Genomic DNA, 20,757 nt, shown 5'->3' with positions numbered 1-20,757 from the left:
TATTGCCACTGCACATGTAGGTACAAGGCAACGAAATGCAGTTAGCATCTAACCAGAAGTGCAATAAGCAGTAAGTACAGAATAAAGGTCTATAATATGTACAATAACTATACAGGTAAGTATTATGGACATAATTTACAGATATTAAATACTATAAGCACGATATACAGATAGGTGTACTATGAACATACTATACAGATGGGCTATGTAAAAGTGTATGTACACTATAGGCAGAACTATGAACATAATTTACAGTATTGCAATGGACAGTAAAGTGCATAGAAAATATTCAAGTGTGCAAATGGATTATACAGTGTTCCTGGATGAACAGGCAGTAGTGCAAGTAATAACAAGTTAATGTTTTTTGCTTGATGTGAATAAATAAATAAATCAGTCAGAGTGTTGAAGAGGGGGAGGAGTCTATGTGTGTGGTGTGGGGGGGTGTTGAGGGGTGTCAGAGGGCAGAGTTCAGCAAGGAGACAGCTTTAGGGAAAAAGCTGTTCCTGAATCTTGTGGTCCTTGTCCGGAGGCTCCTGAAACGCCTCCCGGAGGGGAGGAGGTTAAACAGTCCGTGGCCAGGGTGAGAGGAGTCCTTGAGAATGCTGCGAGCTCGACGTAGACAGCGTTTCCTCTGGATGTCCTCAAGAGCAGGAAGCGGTGTCCCTTTGATTCGTAGGGCAGTTTTCACCACCCTCTGCAGTGCCTTGCGGTCAGCCACTGAACAGTTCCCATACCAGACTGTGATGCAACTGGTCAGGATGCTCTCGATCGCACACCGGTAAAAGTTCACCAGGATGGTTGAAGACAGCTGGTTCTTCTTCAGTGTCCTGAGGAAGAAAAGGCGCTGGTGAGCCTTCTTGACCAGGCTGGAGGTGTTTGTGGCCCAGGACAGTTCCTCCGAGATGGTGGTTCCCAGGAACTTGAAGCTGGAGACACGTTCAACAACCATCCCATTAATGTTGATGGGGTCATGAGTGCTTGCTTTCTTCCTGAAGTCCACAATGAGCTCCTTGGTCTTATTGGTGTTAAGGAGCAGGTTATTGTCAGCACACCATGTGGCCAGGTGCTGTATCTCTTCCCTGTAGGCAGTCTCATCGTTGTCTGTGATGAGGCCAATCACCGTGGTGTCATCTGCAAACTTAATGATGGAGTTGGATCCATTCACAGGCTTGCAGTTGTGGGTGTAGAGGGAGTAGAGGAATGGGCTCAGCACACAGCCCTGTGGTACGCCAGTGTTAAGTGTGATTGTGGTGGAGTGGGTGTGGCCTGACCGAAAATGCTGAGGCCTGTTGGTCAGAAAGTCCATAATCCAGTTGCAGAGGGAGGTGTTAATGTCCAGGTCTCAAAGTTTAGGGTCAGCTTGGAGGGAATGACGGTGTTAAATGCTGAACTGAAGTCAACAAACAACATCCTAACATACGTGTTGTTATGGTCCAGGTGTGTGAGTGCAGAGTGAAGCACTGTGCATACTGCATCCTCTGTGCTCCTATTTCTGCGGTAGGCAAATTTGTGTGGGTCCAGTGTGGGTGGGAGGCAGTCTTTGAGGTGTGCTAGGAAGCACTTCATAATGATGGGTGTGAGTGCTATGGGCGAATAGTCATTGAGGCACGTTGGAGAGGAGTGTTTCGGTACTGGCACAATGGATGTGGACTTAAAACATGTTGGCACAGTTGCTTGGGTGAGGGACAGGTTGAAAATGTCTGTGAAGACCCCTGCAAGCTGCTCTGCACATGCCATAAGCACACGTCCAGGAATGCCATCAGGGCCAGCAGCCTTGCGTGTGTTGATCTGGTTCAGTGCAGTGTGGACATCTGTGGAGGTGAGTTTGAGAGGGTGGTGGTCTGCTGAGGCTGAGATTTTGGTGGCCGTCTCCTTGCTGTCACTGTTGAAGCAAGCATAAAAGTAATTTAGTTCGTTAAGGAAGGAGACGTCCATGACCGTTGGTGTGGAGTTGCTTGACTTGTAGTCACTGATGATCTGGAACGCCCTGCCACATGCGTTGGGGGTCAGAGTTGGAAAAGTGTTCCTCTACCTTCAGCTTGTAGCAGTTCTTGGCCTTTTTGATGCCCCTTTTCAGGTTAGCCCTGGATTTACTGTAGGCCTGAGCGTCGTCTGACCTGAAGGCAGTGTTGCGGGCTTTCAACAGAAGTCACACCCCCTTCATCCATGGCTTCTGATTAGGGTATGTTGTTATCTGTTTTTCTGTTGTTACACTGTCAATGGTGGAGTTGATGTGATCCAGTACAGAGGAGGTTTAGATATCAATGTCCGTGTGAGAGCCACAGGCAGCCTGTGAAGCAAACATAGTCCAGTCAGTGTGTCTTGAAGTAAAGAGTCTGCTCCAGTTGGCCACACTTTGATGGTCCTCACCGATGGCTTCACACGGTTGATGAGGGGTGAATACTTAGGGGTGAGAAACAAAGATAGGTGATTAGACTGTCCGAGGTGGGGGAGGGTGCTCGCGATGTAAGCTCCATTAATGTTTGTACAAACATGATCCAAAGTTTTGTCTCCTCTGGTGTGGCAGAAAACATGCTGGTGAAATTTGAGGAGTAGTGTTTTTAATTTGCAGTGATTAAAATCACTATGCTGATGATACCCAGATTTACCTAGCCTTATCTCCAAATGACTACAGCCCCATTGACTCCCTCTGCAAATGCATTGATGAAATTAACAGTTGGATGTGCCAGAACTTTCTTCAGTTAAACAAGGAAAAAACTGTCAAAGTCATTGCATTTGGAAGCAAAGATGAGGTTTTCAAGGTGAATGCATACCTTGACTCTAGGGGTCAAACAACAAAAAATCAAGTCAGGAATCTTGGTGTGATTCTGGAGACAGACCGTAGTTTCAGTAGTCATGTCAAAGCAGTAACTAAATCAGCATACTATCATTTAAAAAACATTGCAAGAATTAGATGTTTTGTTTCCAGCCAAGACTTGGAGAAACTTGTTCATGCCTTTATCACCAGCAGGGTGGACTATTGTAATGGGCTCAAAGGTATTGGTAAGAAAGAAGATCAAACAAGTGGTCTGGAACTAAACCATCCAGAAAATTTTAAACAAACAGTAATAACTTAAAACTGTGTCGCGTAGAACTTGATGCAAACTAGCCAGAACAGGAGTGATAATTTGACACTTTCTAGTTCCTTCCAAAAGTCTGGCCAAGGTAAAGGGGTCGATCATCTGTTTCTTGTGGTCTTGTCCTGGTGGTTGTCTGAGACAAGGTCTTTACAGGGGATCTGCATCTGGGGCTCTAGTTGTCCTGGTCTTCGCTGTCTTTCAGAGATGTAGAGGTTCTTTCTAGGTGCCAATCCACCATCTGGTCTGGATACGTACTGGATCCGGGTGGCTGCAGTGACCCTCTGACTTGGATACAGACTGAATCTGGTGGCTCCAGTAACCTTGGAATAAGACAGAAACAGACTAATATTAGCGTAGATGCCATTCTTCTAATGATGTAGCAAGTGCATCGGGTGTTATGGGAAGTGTTCCCAGTTCCGGGTTACCTATTTAATACAGCCTAAAAATCTTTTAAAGGATTTGGATATTAGAAGCATATTAGAGTGTTATGTGTAAGCCAGGTTAGAGTTTTGAGAACGCAACAGATGTGGGAGATTATAATGTAAGAAGTGCTCATTCAAGTACTGAGGTACTAAACCATTCAGGGATTTATAATTAATAAGCAAGATTTAAAAACCTATACAATGTTTAATAGGGAGCCAGTGCAGTGTGGAACGAACAGGGCTAATATGGTCATACTTCCTGGTTCTAGTAAGAAATCTAGCTGCTGCATTTTGGACTACCTGGAGTTTGTTTACCAACCGTGCAGAACAACCACACAATAAAGTGTTACAATAATCTTACCTTGAGGTCATAAATGCAAGTCAACGATATCGCTGTAGATGAAGTGACCCCAACTAAGCAAGCCAGAGGCGACAGCGGCAAGGAACCGAAACTCCATCTGTGACAGAATGGAGAAAAAAACCTTGGAAGAAACCGGGCTCAGTTGGGGGGCCAGTTCTCCTCTGACCAGACGAAGCCAGCAGTTTAATTCCAGGCTGCAGCAAAGTCAGATTGTGCAGAAGAATCATCTGTTTCTTGTGGTCTTGTCCTGGTGGTCGTCTGAGACAAGGTATTTACAGGGGATCTGTATCTGGGGCTCTAGTTGTCCTGGTCTCCACTGTCTTTTAGGGATGTAGAGGTCCTTTCTGTTGAACAGTGTTGAACAGATGTGTGTCTGGGTATGCTTAGGACCATCCTGTCAAGTTTGGTGTCTCTATGATTTACAGTGTAAGGTCTATGCAATTCACAGTGTATAATATACATTCACTTTTAGGGAACAAGAAGAAGAAGAAAATCAGTACATTTGCAAGGTTTCCAGCACCTTTTCTAGAACCATTTTCAAAGAAAAACTTTAAATTTTCTACTTTCATTAGGTACAAATGCTTTTGTATTTACAGATTTACTAATATCTGACAATGAAGCCAATAGAAAAAGGCATAGAAAAAGTCACTGGAAAATACGTCAGAATAAAATGAGGGAAGTGACCAGCCTCAGAGAGGAGGGGCTTGTGTAATTTACATGCTTTGCACACTGCATTTTATACATATTCTCTTCCCTGTGATGTGACACTGAAATTAGACCTCTATTAACAACTCCATGTTTTCCTCTCTTTATGCAATGTTTTACGGCTGTATCAGAACCAGTGTACCGCTTAGGTGTCATATCAAGACCAGGAACATAATTCACCTCAAAGAGACCCAATAGCAAATCATAGTGTGCCAATACATTTCCCTGTCAGAGCTCAGCCAATAGGTGGTGACCATTAGATCACGCATATCATGCTGTTGGCCAATGGCATGGCAAAGGCAATATGTCTAAAGCGTAGCATCTTAAATGGCTGCTGCATTGCTGTTTGTGATTTAGGGTAAACATTCAGAAAGTAGAAAAAAAAAGGTTCAGAAATGTGTTTTTTTACCTCTGTGTAGTATTATATATATATATATATATATATAAATAAATAAACATTGGGAAAGGTCAAAACCCTTTTAAAACTGTCTCAGTTTGAACTGTTTCTTCATGTTATTCCAGACAGACTGATGATGATGAGATCAGATCTCTGTGTGGAGCACTGGCTGCTGTCAGACTCCTTGTGCAAACGATAATTTCACTAATAAAACTAATGGAAAAAGGAATATTTTGAAATGTAAACTGATATTTCCAACTGACACACTACAGCAAAAGACAGACTGGCTTAAAACCATGGTTCAAGACTTTTGCACAGTGGTATATCAATAGCTGACAAATTAGCAAAAAAACTGTGTTGAATCATAATGACAAAAGATAGATTGCCCTTGGAAAAAATTAAGATAGAAATGATTAAATTTATTAATTAAAAGTGACAATTCCAAATATTGACAAAAGATTTGGGATGCATAAATTAAAGGCAGAGGATATTAGAGAGAATACTCACTGACAAAATCAATTAAGACTATAGTATTTAGAAGTAAAAAAAAAAAAAAAAAGTTATGTTTTTAAGGTGCACAAGACACAATAACACAACACATTTCTAATGAATAGGTTATTGTGTTAATGCAGATTAATGTGATGCAAGGAAATGAAAAGCATGTACAAAAAAAAAAAATAGGAATTTTTGTGAAGAAAATATTTTCATGTATATATTAACGAAACAGTAAGAGAATTGGCTAATAAATACTCATTTTGAAGTTGTTAGGGCATCAAATTGTTATTTATTTATTTATTTATTTATTTATCTAACTATTTATTTGCATTATACTGTCCTTATTAGGAGAAAATAAGAAGTCTCTTACACACTCCAACACAGTAGGTGGCGGTATACACTTTGGATGCTGTTGTTTACCCGGCGATGAGAACAGAGCGTCGCGCGCTGTAGCGGTTGCGCAGTCGGTGCGAGCTCGTGCGAGGTCTGCTGTCAGTCACCGGGAGACCGCCATGTCCAAAGAGGTAAAACCCCCCAAAATATTGTGGTTTTATCATATATATTGCGATATAACAGTTATGCATTTTTTGATAGCCATGAAGTCAAATGTAAAAGAGTGAGATAATTTAATTACAGAAATTATTTCTTGGTAAAAGCGCCAATTTCCTTGCGGCTTTCTCTAATGTCTTTGTTCGCAGCTGAGGTTTGTGTAGATACATGAGTTAAAACGCAATTCCTTTGTTTTGAATTGTTTCAACCCTTCATTATGTTATCACTTGTGCTTTCCTGAGATCAGTGTTTATTGGAGTAAATGTGTTTTTCCATCGGCTTTTAAAAATATATAACGTTAGATACATTTTATTCGTTGCGGTGCTGTAGGCCGCACTACTGCAGATGCGCTCCTGCATCAGCGAGCGATTTTATCCACACAATATGAAAAGTGCTCGGTAGCATTGGCAGTTTTGATGTTGATAAATTAAAAAGGTAGTTCAGATTGCATCCTTTGCATTAAAGAAACTTGTTTTTCAGTGCTCCTTTGGTTTGTGTTTTTGCAATACGGTTGCAGGGAAAACGCCTAACGTTAGATAGCTCGTTTTAAAAATGCTTTTTCTGTTTGAATAGGTAGTCGGTTTCTGTTTATGCAACGTTGTCATGTAATTAAATTATTATTATTATTATTTTCTCACAGCAACAGACCCCCCGTGAGCCTGAGCAGCTCCGAAAGCTCTTTATCGGGGGTCTCAGTTTTGAGACAACAGATGAGAGTCTAAGGGCCCACTTCGAGCAATGGGGGACTCTTACAGACTGTGTGGTGAGTACATCTGCGTGCATTCACATGCTAATGAACGAGAGCAGGCTCTGAGACCAGCTGCTTATGTCTTTTCTTTACTCCTGTCTACTCACAGGTGATGAGGGACCCCAACACAAAGAGGTCGAGGGGTTTTGGGTTTGTGACCTATAGTTCGGTGAATGAGGTGGATGCGGCGATGGATGCTCGTCCGCACAAAGTGGATGGAAGAGCTGTTGAACCCAAGAGGGCAGTGTCTAGAGAAGTAGGTGTTAATTCTGAGAGACCTTACAGTCTGTGTTCCTGTGTATAAATCAAATTAAATAAGATTTTTTGTTATTTGTTATACTGATATTTGTGAATGAATTACACACACACACATATATATATTTTTATTTTATTTGTGTATATATATTTGTATATTGCAATAATTGCTCATACAATGTTTTCAGGACTCGAGCAGACCAGGTGCTCACTCCACTGTTAAAAAAATGTTTGTTGGTGGAATCAAAGAAGACACGGATGAGGAACATCTGCGCGAGTATTTCAGCCAGTTTGGTAAAATTGACGAGGTGAACATCATGACTGAGAAGAACAGTGATAAGAGGAGGGGCTTCGCCTTCATAACATTTGATGACCATGATGCTGTTGACAGGATTGTCAGTAAGTGTCCGCCACTCTTTTGTGTCCACAATATAAAGCAGTTTTAGCCCACAATTACAAGTTGGCATTTGAATCAGCAAAAAAACCCAATATATTTTATATTTAATTATTAGTAGATGTGATACACTTGTATTATTTCAAAATTGAAATTTGTGACCAATATTTTATATGTAGATTGATTTTTATTAGTGCTGTCAATCGATTAAAAAAAATTAACTAATTAATCGCACAATTTTTAAAAATTAATCGCGATTAATCGCAATTAAAAGACTGAAACTTTTTGGATATGTAAATGTAAAATGTAAATAATTAATGTAAACTCAAGACAAAGAAACTATTTAAATTCAAAATATGATTGTTTATTGGAATTTTTGTTTAACTTGTAACACAGATTTTCTCATGTAAACAACATACCTGCAATAAACCATCAATATCCTCCAAATTAACTGTTGGCTTGAAAGCCATATTTATTACAGAAATAAAAACACAGGCATGTAAGTACCATTTGAATTTCAAAACAATCAATGCCAATAAAAAACAAAAATGATTTCCATGTTGAATTCTAAGTGGACTGCAAAACAATTCCAAAGTATAGTCATTGCCAGTGCTTTAAGTGGGCCGGTACGCACCAGTACTCCCGCCACTTCCAAATATAGCTCTTGAGCGTACCGCCACCTCTCCGTGCGCCCAGAAAGTGGTTTTAGCGAACCGGTACGCTCATTTGGACATTTGTTTTAATAGAGATTTTAATCTTTTTGCCGATTTTCAGAGCGCCCTTCACAATGCAAGCTTCCTAATTCATCCCACCCAGAGCAGAAACTACATTACCCATTCACCCTTAAGTTATACAAGTGAATAGCGCATGTGTCGCTTTTCCCACTGTTAAGTGTCAACAACTCAACGTGGCCGGAGAAGGTGTGTAAAACTCGTTGTGAGTTATACTAAAGCAAAATCTTGAGTATTTCTTGTCTGATAAACATTAAAAACTGTCTGCGGAGGTTGAGTCGAGCCCCCGCTGGCTGTTCATTGGCTGCAGCATCTTTTTTCTAAGTTCTAAAAAAATACCGTAGACGGCAAGGCACAAATTTAGATATTCATTTATCTAATTAATCTATAGCCTATGCACAAAGACAATATGATCTTTTTGTCCCCTTTTTGTTTTAAAGCTTGATGAAGAGAGAGAGCGCAAGTTGCTGCAGCTGAGGAGGACAGTGATGCACGCGTACAGGAGTGATTGACAGTTCGCGGCACTGTGTACAAAAAATACTCCGCTACACAATTATTTCTTTATTTTCGTTTAAGCTTATTAACGTTAGCGTTACAGAAAGGTCTGATTTACGCACTGTTACAGTCATTGTTTTTTTTTTTTAAACAATGACATTTGAGTTCATGATTTTAATGTTGCTGTTTCTTGTGGCAGACTAAATGAAGAGTAATGTTTCTTGTGGCAGACTGAAGAGTAATCCGGCAGAGTTTTATACTGAAACTTTCCGTCTAAAAGTCCTTCCTTGGTCTTATCCATATTTCTTTGCACGTTGAACACACATAGGCCACAACTGGAAATAAAAAAAACTGCAACCGCGTTAATTGCGTTATTTTTTTTTAACGCGTTAAATATTTCAAATTAATCGAATGCGTTAACGCGCTAATTTTGACAGCACTAATTTTTATATGTAGAAACAATTTCTTAAGTGCATTCTTTCATCACTGCTGCAGCTTCAATATGATGTATCACAATAGTATGGAGACATAGGCGTTAGAAGTCAGGAGGCACTTAATTTATGATTTGCTGTCCGACTGAACCAAAGAAATAAAAGCTAATATCTTTACCATATAAAAAAAGTGCATCGTATTGCAATTAATAGCATTTTGTTGAAATTGAATCGCACTGCATTGTAATGGGGTGAATTACATCACATAGCTACATAGCTGCTTCATATATATTTTTAATGTATCATATCGTTGGCTATGCTTCGCTATGTGTATCGCATTGGCTTCGCTTAAGGAGATGCACATCCCTAATATGTGTGTGTGTGTGTGTCTATATATTTATATATATATATATATATATATATTAGGGGTGTACTGGTACGCAAAAATCACGGTTCGGTACGTACCTCTGTTTTAAAGTCACAGTTCGGTTCATTTTCAGTACAGTAAGGGAAAGAAATGCAAACATTAAACTGCAGGTTGTTTATTACTATACACTTAAAAAATATATATTTTTAATAAAATATATATAAAATAATAAAAAGAATAAGAAATAAAATACTGCTGCAAAGTTCTCCACTAAATAAAATACTCTCATTCTCAAACCAATATCATATAATAAAATATAATGAAAAATATAATAAATAACTATGATTACTGTGCAGCATTACCAATAACAGCTTGTAGGCCTGCCTCTCCAGAACCGTGCCTGACGTGGCGCTGGCGCGCTGCTGCTGCTGTAGGTGACATAGAGGGAGACCGCCGACAGACCAGGCTCTTGTCTTCATGACAACAATATCTAGATTTCATGTTGAGTATAAATCTAAAGCCTACTGATAAAGGACACCGTCAACAGTATTGACGGCAAAATAGACTATGTTTGACAGGTGCAATATTTGAAAATCGATAATTATTATTATTATTTTTTTTAATTACATTTAACATATTTTTCGGACTATAAGTCACACCTGAGTATAAGTCGCATCAGTCCAAAAATACGTCATGAGGAAAAAAACCAAGAAAAACATTACCGTCTACAGCTGCGAGAGGGCGTTCTGTTTTCTGTGGTAGACTACAAGAGCACTGAGCAACATTAGAGCGCCCTCTGGCGGCTGGAGACGGTAATGTTTTCTCTTGGTTCATTTGTCTTAGTTAATTTCTCTTGGTTCATGTCAAATTCATTTTGATAAATAAGTCGCACCTGACTATAAGTCGCAGGACCAGCCAAACTATGAAAAAAAGTGCAACTTATAGTCCGGAAAATACAGTATATCTGAATTTGTCAACCTATAGACGTATAAACATATTTTCCTATTCTATTTTGCCTGGAAACGCTTCCAACACGCTTGTGTGTCGCGTGAAAAATAGGCGTCGGTTCTATTTCTAGCATGCACACGTTTTCCACGCGGCAGGCAGTCTGCAAGCTCTAACCTGTTAACATGGGAGCCGAATTAAAAACAGACACGCCATGCAGCTGAGATGCTTGCACCACGCATCCAGTGTGTCGACGGCCTTAGAATGAGCTGCAGGGTGGGATTTGTGCTGAACGCGGAGAATTCCGCCACTTAATATGTCTTTTTGGAAACACAAAAATGTACTTGTGTTCCGCACACAAAATATTGCATTCCGTCATTCGGTACACACGTGCACCGTACGTGAAAGCCCTGTACCGAAACGGTCCGGTACGAATACACGTACCGTTACACCCCTAGAATATAAATGTGAATATATATATGTGTATATGTATGTGTGTGTGTCTCTTTTAACACAGTCTTTATTTGTTCCATTTAACCCACAGTACAGAAATACCACACAGTAAATGGACACAACTGTGAAGTCAGGAAAGCTCTCTCCAGAGAGGAAATGAACAGGGTGTCAGTGAATCAACGAGGTAAGAATTGCAATGTTTTCAACTGACATTATGGCATTTAAAATACAATTCTCAAATGTAACTGTGGCGCGTGTGGCTGTGCTGCGCAGTCAGGCACTGTCCGACTGGCACTGCTGCAAAACAAACTGTTATTATTATTTTTATTTATTTAATATGGACATTAGGGGTGTCAATCGAAATCGATCGAAATTAAGTCACAGTCTCAAACTTCGAATTAAAAAATGGAATCGTCGATGCTGCCACGCCCCCATGTTGCGTCTGGTTACTTGCCAAGCAGAAAAAAACACGTTTGTTGAAGTGCTGCGAGTCAAACCTCCTCTAACAGCCACTCAAAAGATAGCATGGCAACTGCAGATGCAGGAGACCCATCGACAGAACTCGAATCCCCTCCTCTTTCACTGAAGTCGCTGGTGTGGAAGTATTTTGGATTTCCAGTGAGTTATGTTGACAACGTTCGCGTTGTCGACAAAAAAACAACAGTTTGCAAGCTGTGCTATGTGCGTGTACCATATTCTCTCACTGGCAGCACAACTAACATGGCGGGGCATCTCCGCAGGCACCACAAAAACATAGATTTATCTGTTAAACCAGCAACTACACAAACTACTCTTCCATCTTCATTTGGAATTAAACTTCCAAGCAACTCAACTCGTGCAAATGCAATTAAGCGTGCGGTAGATACGGTGATTCCCTCCATGTACAATAATGCAAAAGAGAAAGTTATTGAAGGTCTGAGCAGCGCACATTTAGTTGCCTTGACTACAGACTGCTGGACATCCAGAGCAACACAGAGCTTCATGACTGTCTCAATGTAAAAATCGAATCGAAAATGCAATCGAATCGAGGATTTGGAGAATCGTGACACCCCTAATGGACATAGCAATAACATTGGACGAACCAGATGCATTGTTAAAAGTGTTATAGCACATGTGCTAATATGTTGATCACATGAAATTTTTTTATCTGAGTATTATTACCATTACTTAGTTTGATCTTGCTGGATCCTTTTCCGGTAAATGTCAGATTTGGTATTTTTGCATCCCGGTAGGCCTACTTGTGTAAAAAAATCCGGCATTTACAGTGCATTAGATCGTGACAGTGCGTGTGTGCATACGAGGACAGAACCAGCGTGAGTTTGAAATATGTAATGTTTTTTCTTCTGCTGAACAAAAAAAAATAGATGTTTTGAAGAATATGGGGAACCAAACTGTTTTTGGTCTCAAAATGACTTTATATATATATATTTATTTATTTATTTTGCGGTTCAACAGAAGAAATAAATTCATACATGATGAATACATTCAGATTTGTAGTATTACTACAGCATTTCATCTCTGCGTTACAAATCACGTAAATAGCTTTCTTCTTGTCTTTAACACTATTGTCGTCGTCTTGCTTGCGAAATCTAAAATGCTTCCATACCTCTGACTTTTTATGTGAAGGTGGCGTCAATATCGACAAAGAACCTGAAACCGCCATTTTAAGCACTGAATGAATGAATGACTGGTTCGCCTCTCGCGCTTTGGTAACATCGTGCAAGGCAAATAAGAGGGTGACATCTAGTGGAGAAGACTAGTAATTAGATTAACGGTAATCTTGTGTTCAATGTTTGCAGATATCAGTATGTGGGAAAAAATTTATTCGTGGCCTTTTAGAATAGATTTTGAATCGACCACATTTAAAAAAACTGATTAATTGAAAAATCTTTTTTTTTTTTTTTTTTTTTTTTTTTTAGATATATATACCCAGCCCTAATGTTAAACTATTATTTATAATGTAAACTACCAGGCTGGTACTTAACACACATTTGCATGTAGACGGAAAAGATCATCCTCTTCACATAAGCAAAAACGTCCTTAACATAACCGCATAGTGGACTGGCATACTAAGGTCTATTTAAACTGACCAGTTTAACCTTTTATATGTTTGGTTGACTGTATTTTATTCTGATAATTAACAGACTGAGATGTAAGTTTGAATTGTTAGAATACGTGTGGGGGGTTGTGCATGAGGCGCTATTAATCCTTATCCTTAAAGCATCCCATATATTCATGAATTAAGAATTCGTAAAATTTATTTTGTTCCCTCAATTCAGTTAAATCATGGGTTAAGGAACAAAATTAATGAAACATGAACCATTTCCACAAATTAATAAGTCGTAGAAATGAATTAAGAAGTTGAAGGAATAGCCTAGTGTCCCGCAGCCCTGCAAAGCGCACGATATGAAATAATTATCTGGTGAAATGACTTGGTTATTTATTTCTATTGCTTTCCATATTGAAGAACTTTATGTTGTTTCTATTTTAATGTACTTTTATAGTTTAAATCACATTAAAAGCTTAATTTGTACATTATGAATTATGATGCATTTATATACGGTCACCGTCACTCACAGCCGCTCGCACGTGTTTTGCGCACGAGCTGCACGCAACCCAACATTAAAAAGGTTAAACCGACCATCGATAGCTTTAATTGATTGCATCTCTTATCGAAAATTAATCGATCATCGATTAATCGTTGACATCCCTTATATAGATGGATATAGATGGATAGATAATATCGGCTAAACAATTTATCTGTCTGGCTCTAGTAAGAATTACTAGAAAAGGAATGCAATAACAAAGACATCAGGGAAAATAAAATGTGCCACAGCATCATTTTTATTTTAGCTATCTTGATATGTTGAATAGCTCTTTGATATGTTCAAAAGACCTGAACCAAAATAACTTTTTCATTAAATTCATCTTACAGGCGGGCGAGGAGGAGGAGGTGGTGGAGGTGGTGGTGGTGGTGGAAACTTTGGCAGAGGTGGAGGATATGGAGGTACAATTGCACGTTCTCATTTCTGTTTCATAGTTTGTAGTGGTCTATCACAGATATTCTAGAAGTCTGTACCATACTAAACATAAAATTTACAAATTATGCAGACATCCTCAAATGTGCATAATTGTATCAAACCCAAAGTGGCTAGATTAGTCCAACTTCATTTCACTTTGTATTATGCATATTGCATCATGGAATAATGGAAATTATTAAATTATTATTTGGGATGGAATAACACACTGACCCACCTTTTTGAGAACTACTGGTTCACAGTGTTTCTTGTGAGTTATTCATTTCGCAATGTTTTTCCTTTTGTAGGTGGATATGGAGGAGGAAGAGGTGGTTACGGTGGAGGCGATGGATATAATGGCTATGGAGGGAATGGTATATAAAGATTTTTAGAATGATTCACATTATGGCTGAAACGACATTCCTCTGCCTCAAAGCCTCTTTTGATTTATTTTAAATCTCACGTCAGGTTCTTTCGCAAGGATTGTTTTAATGTAACACAACGTGTTTACGTCACCCACAAAGCAGAAGGAGACACAAGCGGAATGAACATAGCCTACTACTAAAAATTTCTTCCATGTTTTATTTTTAATAGTAAATCCCCTTTGTTTACCAAAAAGTTAAGTTTGCTTAATTTTCAATAATTAAAAGATAAATTAAATTAATGTTTTATGTGTTTAATGTTTAATGCCCATCTCAGAAAATGCTTTATTTAAAACCCCAACCAAATGGCACTTAAATGCACTTAATTAATCTGTCAACTTTATTGTCATTGTTCACAGTACAAGTACAGACGGATAAACAATGGTTAATAATCAAATGTTTATTTTTGGTGTATGCATTGCATTCTATGCATTTAAAAAATACAAATATTTTTTTTTCTAAAAATGGAAACCTAGTTGTTCATTTTAAGAGATCCAGGAGTCTTATTTTCTCTTGCATAATTAATATTGCACTTTAAGCAAAAACACATTTTTTCTGATTACTCGATTAATCGATGGAATTTTTTGGTAGAATACTCGATTACTAAAATATTTGATAGCTACAGCCCTAATTCACATTTACCGTTCAACAGTGTTTCCATGATTATGTTTATGTCCCATCTCTTTATCAGGTGGCTATGGTGGAGGTGGACCTAATTATGGTGGTAACCGTGGTTATGGTGGAGGCAGCGGAGGTGGCGGCGGCTATGGAAACCAGGGTGGAGGCTACGGTGGCGGCGGCGGTGGCTATGATAACTACAACAATGGTGGTGGAGGCAACTTCGGAGGAGGTCAGTTACCTTGTGAACCATTTCGTCATGTTCTTATTTTTTTGTTCTCCTAGGTTTGCCTTTTAAAAAATTCTTCTGCCATGCTGCCTTGAATCGTTTTGAAAGAGTTGCTGTATTTTTGCAGGCAACTTTGGAGGTGGCGGAGGCTACAATGACTTTGGCAACTACAACAATCAATCTTCCTCTAACTATGGCCCGATGAAGGGAGGAAACTACGGAGGTGGTGGAAGGAGTGGTGGCGGTGGCGGCCCATATGGCGGTGAGTGAACATTGCAGTGTTATTGAATAAGTACATTTAAATTCAAAGCATTTCCATTCCATGCTGAAGTGTTTTGAGATGTCAGATGTCTCAATCACGGTTCTTTTGTAGGTGGTTATGGAGGAGGCTCTGGTGGTGGTTATGGAGGAGGCTCTGGTGGGAGAAGGTTTTAGACTCCAGGGTAAGAATTGCCCCACGTATGGAAGAGGCCTCTAAAGTTAGCCATTAGTTTGTTTATAGTTCATCCATGTCCAAACATCTCATAAGATGCGTTACCTATGTAAATGTTAGCCCGTAATCACGCTTCATTTGGTCGGTAAATGAGTAAAACTATTGAGTTTTCAGTGCAGGGGATCCAGCAGCAAACCTTCAAATCTATTAAAGCTAAGATCCAGTATCACAAGACGAATGTTGATTTTGAGTTGCTCTCCAAACCTTCTGGCTGCAGCACATGCAAACTCATCCCCATTGTCCTAACCATGCAGTCTTAGCTGACCTGAAGGTTTGCTTCTGTGCTACTACTACTCATTCCCCTCCAGTTCAGCTCTTGATAAAGACCAAGCAAGGTTGCAAAGTGTAACTGAATTTATGTTCCGTATTGTCCAACAGGCCACAGTACTTAGAGGAGAGCCAGAGAGAGATGACAGGGAAAGGAGAGAAGCAAGCAGGTTTACACCTAGATCTGCCCAGCCAAGCAGTGTGGTGGCGATATTAACGTCTGCCATACGAAGAGAACGTGTTCAATAGGGGAGGAAAATCATGTGGGGGTGGGGGAGGGTTGAAAGTGAAAAAAAAAAAGGAACGTTTCAAAAGTACTCTTGTCCTGGAAGATATTTACTAGTTTGTAGTTTTCCCTTTTTTGTCTGTGAAGTGCAAAGCATTCCAATGAGATTTTATGCAGGGTTTAATTGTTGTGTTGGCTTTTCTCTTGAACCAGTAGGGTGTCTGTGTTTTTTCTTTTACATTTATTTTCCTTTTTTTAATGTGAACAGTCACCAATCAAGATTAAATAAACCGCTACAGTTTTTTTTTATTTAATTGTATTCGTCAGTGTTTTGTTTTGGAAATTGTGAATAATTGCCCGGATGCATGAATGATTGATTGTATTTTACGCCACAGACCTGCAGCATGCTCTGATGCTGTTAGGTTATTAGTCTTTTGTGATGTAGATTTAAAGCTTTACCCTAAAGTCATTTTGACCTTTGGTTAAAGCATTCGTAAGCCTGAATTACTGGATAATTAAAGTAACGCTGGTTTCTTGCAACTTTCATGTGAAATACCTGTAAAGAAGTCTGAGATCTACAAACTGAACTTCAGCAAACTTTAATTAGCTTGTTCATTCATAATTATAATTGGGCCTAGTACACATCCTGGTTTGTTTTGGACAAACAATATTTCTTTGTTTGAGTTCCACTGGGGAATTAAATCCATAAGAGGATATTTAGCAACTCTGAAAATGCCGCCTGAAGGCAATCTTGCGAAATAAGCGGTCAGACTATCTGATGAAGTGCCAGCAAAGATTCTAGCCGTCGGGAGGAGCCAGCTTAAAGGCTAGCCAAAGAGAAGAGACTTTTCAGAAGCAGTCCATCGAAGAGAGGCTAGCCATTGGGATGAGCCAGCTGAGAGGCTAGCTTATTGGAATCGCCAGCAGTCTTATTGAGAACAGATGATTGCTGTTGTAAGACTAGCGAGAAACAGCTACCAAAGTAAGGTATTTAACATACCAGACTGGTAGGTAAGAGGAGAATTTTAGTGTTTTTAAATTTTTTTTACATGTGAATTATTTGTGCTCTTCAAAATTAGGTAACCGTGTAAAGATTTTGTTGCTTGGTTGTTTTCGTGTTTGTGGTGAAAACATGAGTGCCGAACTATCACAGTGAGCAAGTTTTCAACTGTGTTTTAAGTAAGGTTCGGTATATAATTTTATGTTGTAACAGTAGTCTTGTGTGTCAGTGGTGCATGAGACACTTATGACTATACACTTTTTGCTTGGCTACATGTCTTTGTTTCTCTCCTTATTTTTGGTTTTAAGTCATTCATTCTTTTTCCAGGGATATAAACTTATGGATTGTATACCTGAGACATGGTTAGCGCTAGTTCATGAAGGCTGGTGATCTCGAAGGTGAGTGCATGTCATTAGAATAATTTATATTTTTAAATACTGTATCCTTTTGCAAGTTCCCCAATTGTTATTTTCTTTTTATGTTTAGGGTAGCTAAAGACTGAGGCCTACCCCAAAAACAGCAACTGTTCAAACATTTTAACACTGGATTATTTTGCTGTTTTATCCACATTGACACATGGCCAGAATATTTGAATTGGTAAGATGATTTAAATGAATCGTAAGTGTCTGTTTTAAATGAAGTTGTACAGTCATATAATTTTGTATTGTTAACCTTGTTTAAACCTTATGCACAAATCTTTTCTTTTTCCACCACAGGTTGTGAGAGCGCCGAGTCAAAAACCAAACAATATCTGCTGGACAGCATTAGAAATTTTGTAACTTTTCAATGTTTTTTTTAATAGTGCAGTTTTTTAAGTATAGTATCAAATGCTTTATTTACCAAAGCAGTGATTTTACACCTATTTATATTTTGTGATTCAGCTGGGATTAAAAGCACATGTAACAGCCAGACTATAGAAAATTAATCAACCGATCAAGTGAAAAAGGGTCTATGTATGATATGTCAACATATCAGCTGAGTTGTCTTGAGAAATGTGAGCAATAAAATATATTTTGATTATAGTTGCATGAACATTTGGATGCAAAGCTCAAAATCATTAATCACTTGCATAACTTACTCTGAAGCATTTGACAGCTACCATATGAGTGAGGTTATTCTTTTTTTTTCCATAGCCAGTCTTGCCCAAATATTTAAGTTGTATACATACAGTATTGTTCAAAATAATAGCAGTACAATGTGACTAACCAGAATAATCAAGGTTTTTCGTATATTTTTTTATTGCTACGTGGCAAACAAGTTACCAGTAGGTTCAGTAGATTCTCAGAAAACAAATGAGACCCAGCATTCATGATATGCACGCTCTTAAGGCTGTGCAATTGGGCAATTAGTTGAATTAGTTGAAAGGGGTGTGTTCAAAAAAATAGCAGTGTGGCATTCAATCACTGAGGTCATCAATTTTGTGAAGAAACAGGTGTGAATCAGGTGGCCCCTATTTAAGGATGAAGCCAACACTTGTTGAACATGCATTTGAAAGCTGAGGAAAATGGGTCGTTCAAGACATTGTTCAGAAGAACAGCGTACTTTGATTAAAAAGTTGATTAGAGAGGGGAAAACCTATAAAGAGGTGCAAAAAATGATAGGCTGTTCAGCTAAAATGATCTCCAATGCCTTAAAATGGAGAGCAAAACCAGAGAGATGTGGAAGAAAACTGAAGACAACCATCAAAATGGATAGAAGAATAACCAGAATGGCAAAGGCTCAGCCAATGATCACCTCCAGGATGATCAAAGACAGTCTGGAGTTACCTGTAAGTACTGTGACAGTTAGAAGACGTCTGTGTGAAGCTAATCTATTTTCAAGAATCCCCCGCAAAGTCCCTCTGTTAAAAAAAAAGGCATGTGCAGAAGAGGTTACAATTTGCCAAAGAACACATCAACTGGCCTAAAGAGAAATGGAGGAACATTTTGTGGACTGATGAGAGTAAAATTGTTCTTTTTGGGTCCAAGGGCCACAGGCAGTTTGTGAGACGACCCCCAAACTCTGAATTCAAGCCACAGTACACAGTGAAGCATGGAGGTGCAAGCATCATGATATGGGCATGTTTCTCCTACTATGGTGTTGGGCCTATTTATCGCATACCAGGGATCATGGATCAGTTTGCATATGTTAAAATACTTGAAGAGGTCATGTTGCCCTATGCTGAAGAGGACATGCCCTTGAAATGGTTGTTTCAACAAGACAATGACCCAAAACACACTAGTAAACAGGCAAAGTCTTGGTTCCAAACCAACAAAATTAATGTTATGAAGTGGCCAGCCCAATCTCCAGACCTTAATCCAATTGAGAACTTGTGGGGTGATATCAAAAATGCTGTTTCTGAAGCAAAACCAAGAAATGTGAATGAATTGTGGAATGTTGTTAAAGAATCATGGAGTGGAATAACAGCTGAGAGGTGCCACAAGTTGGTTGACTCCATGCCACACAGATGTCAAGCAGTTTTAAAAAACTGTGGTCATACAACTAAATATTAGTTTAGTGATTCACAGGATTGCTAAATCCCAGAAAATTTTTTTTTTTTGTACAAAATAGTTTTGAGTTTGTACAGTCAAAGGTAGACACTGCTATTTTTTTGAACACACCCCTTTCAACTAATTGCCCAATTGCACAGCCTTAAGAGCGTGCATATCATGAATGCTGGGTCTTGTTTGTTTTCTGACAATCTACTGAACCTACTGGTAACTTGTTTGCCACGTAGCAATAAAAAATATACTAAAAACCTTGATTATTCTGGTTAGTCACATTGTACTGCTATTATTTTGAACAATACTGTATATATATGTAATGTTCTGCATGAGGTAATTGCCATACCTAGGTAATAATAACTAGTTACAAGACCTGAACATGCCCCTCAATCTAACTTTAACCCATGCAGTTCCCTTATATTACTAATTTCTTTGTTGGATAAGTGCTCTGTGAGTGCATAGAGTCTAAAATAAAGTGCAACCCATTATTATTTGTAGATTTGGCTATGTATGAGCTGCATACAAATATGCAGTGTTCTAGATTGAACAGGTGACATGTTTTACTCTCCTAACAAGCATAACGTATAAAGAGATCAAATGCTTATTTTTGCGGAGTGACTTCCTGAAATGTTAAAATTATGGATTAGCATTCAGCTTTTATTAAAGGGGGCTAATGATGATTACAGGATGCTAAAAGCCTTGAAAAAAAGACTTTTGAAGCTTTTTTTATATGTATTTATTTTAATCCAAATGTTCATAGTGGTTTATAAGTGACTGAGAATTGAAAAGGGTATATGTGGGTGTTAAAAGGTCTTTAAAAGTCTTCACTTCCACAAATTAATGCCTTAAGGTTTTAAATCAGAGCAGAAATTCATGGCATTGAATTTGCACAAAATGAATATCTTAGTATATTTGTTTTCTGAAACAAATATTTAAATTTTGTTTAATAACATTAGAACGAAGAGTGCTACAGTTAGAGGGTCAAATAAAAATGGAAGAGATGTTTTTAGACTATTCTTGAATATGGTTTAGGATCCAGCTGCTTGGATTGACTTGGTCAGGTCATTTCACCAGGAGACAGGACCAGCCCGAGCTTGTGTGGGGCCCCTTGGCAATTACTGATTATTGTCATTGCTTGATTATTCACACACTATAAATCTAACACAGAAATTGT

At 38.7% G+C, this 20,757-nt stretch overlaps 1 protein-coding gene across 2 annotated transcripts; it reads left to right on the top strand.

The window, feature by feature from the left end:
* Nucleotides 1-5,842: 5,842 nt before the first annotated feature.
* On the top strand, nucleotides 5,843-18,122 carry hnrnpa1a (heterogeneous nuclear ribonucleoprotein A1a). Of its 2 annotated transcripts, XR_003279688.1 has the most exons (13): nucleotides 5,843-5,984; nucleotides 6,650-6,772; nucleotides 6,867-7,013; nucleotides 7,201-7,411; nucleotides 10,920-11,012; nucleotides 13,764-13,835; nucleotides 14,154-14,219; nucleotides 14,959-15,117; nucleotides 15,242-15,376; nucleotides 15,488-15,557; nucleotides 17,428-17,498; nucleotides 17,587-17,697; nucleotides 17,817-18,122. XR_003279688.1 is itself a non-coding variant. In XM_026242234.1 (11 exons), exons 1-10 carry the CDS (start codon nucleotides 5,973-5,975, stop codon nucleotides 15,547-15,549), a joined length of 1,080 nt encoding a protein of 359 aa, XP_026098019.1. In that variant the 5' UTR covers nucleotides 5,843-5,972; the 3' UTR covers nucleotides 15,550-15,557; nucleotides 15,986-16,414. The 2 variants fall into 2 exon arrangements, 1 of the variants encoding a protein (XP_026098019.1); XM_026242234.1 differs by lacking the exons at nucleotides 17,428-17,498; nucleotides 17,587-17,697; nucleotides 17,817-18,122 and adding an exon at nucleotides 15,986-16,414.
* Nucleotides 18,123-20,757: the final 2,635 nt, after the last annotated feature.

This window comes from Carassius auratus, unplaced genomic scaffold (genome assembly GCF_003368295.1).
Source record: "Carassius auratus strain Wakin unplaced genomic scaffold, ASM336829v1 scaf_tig00001155, whole genome shotgun sequence".
Lineage (NCBI taxonomy): Eukaryota > Metazoa > Chordata > Actinopteri > Cypriniformes > Cyprinidae > Carassius > Carassius auratus.
This window is presented reverse-complemented; position numbering and strand designations above follow the sequence as displayed.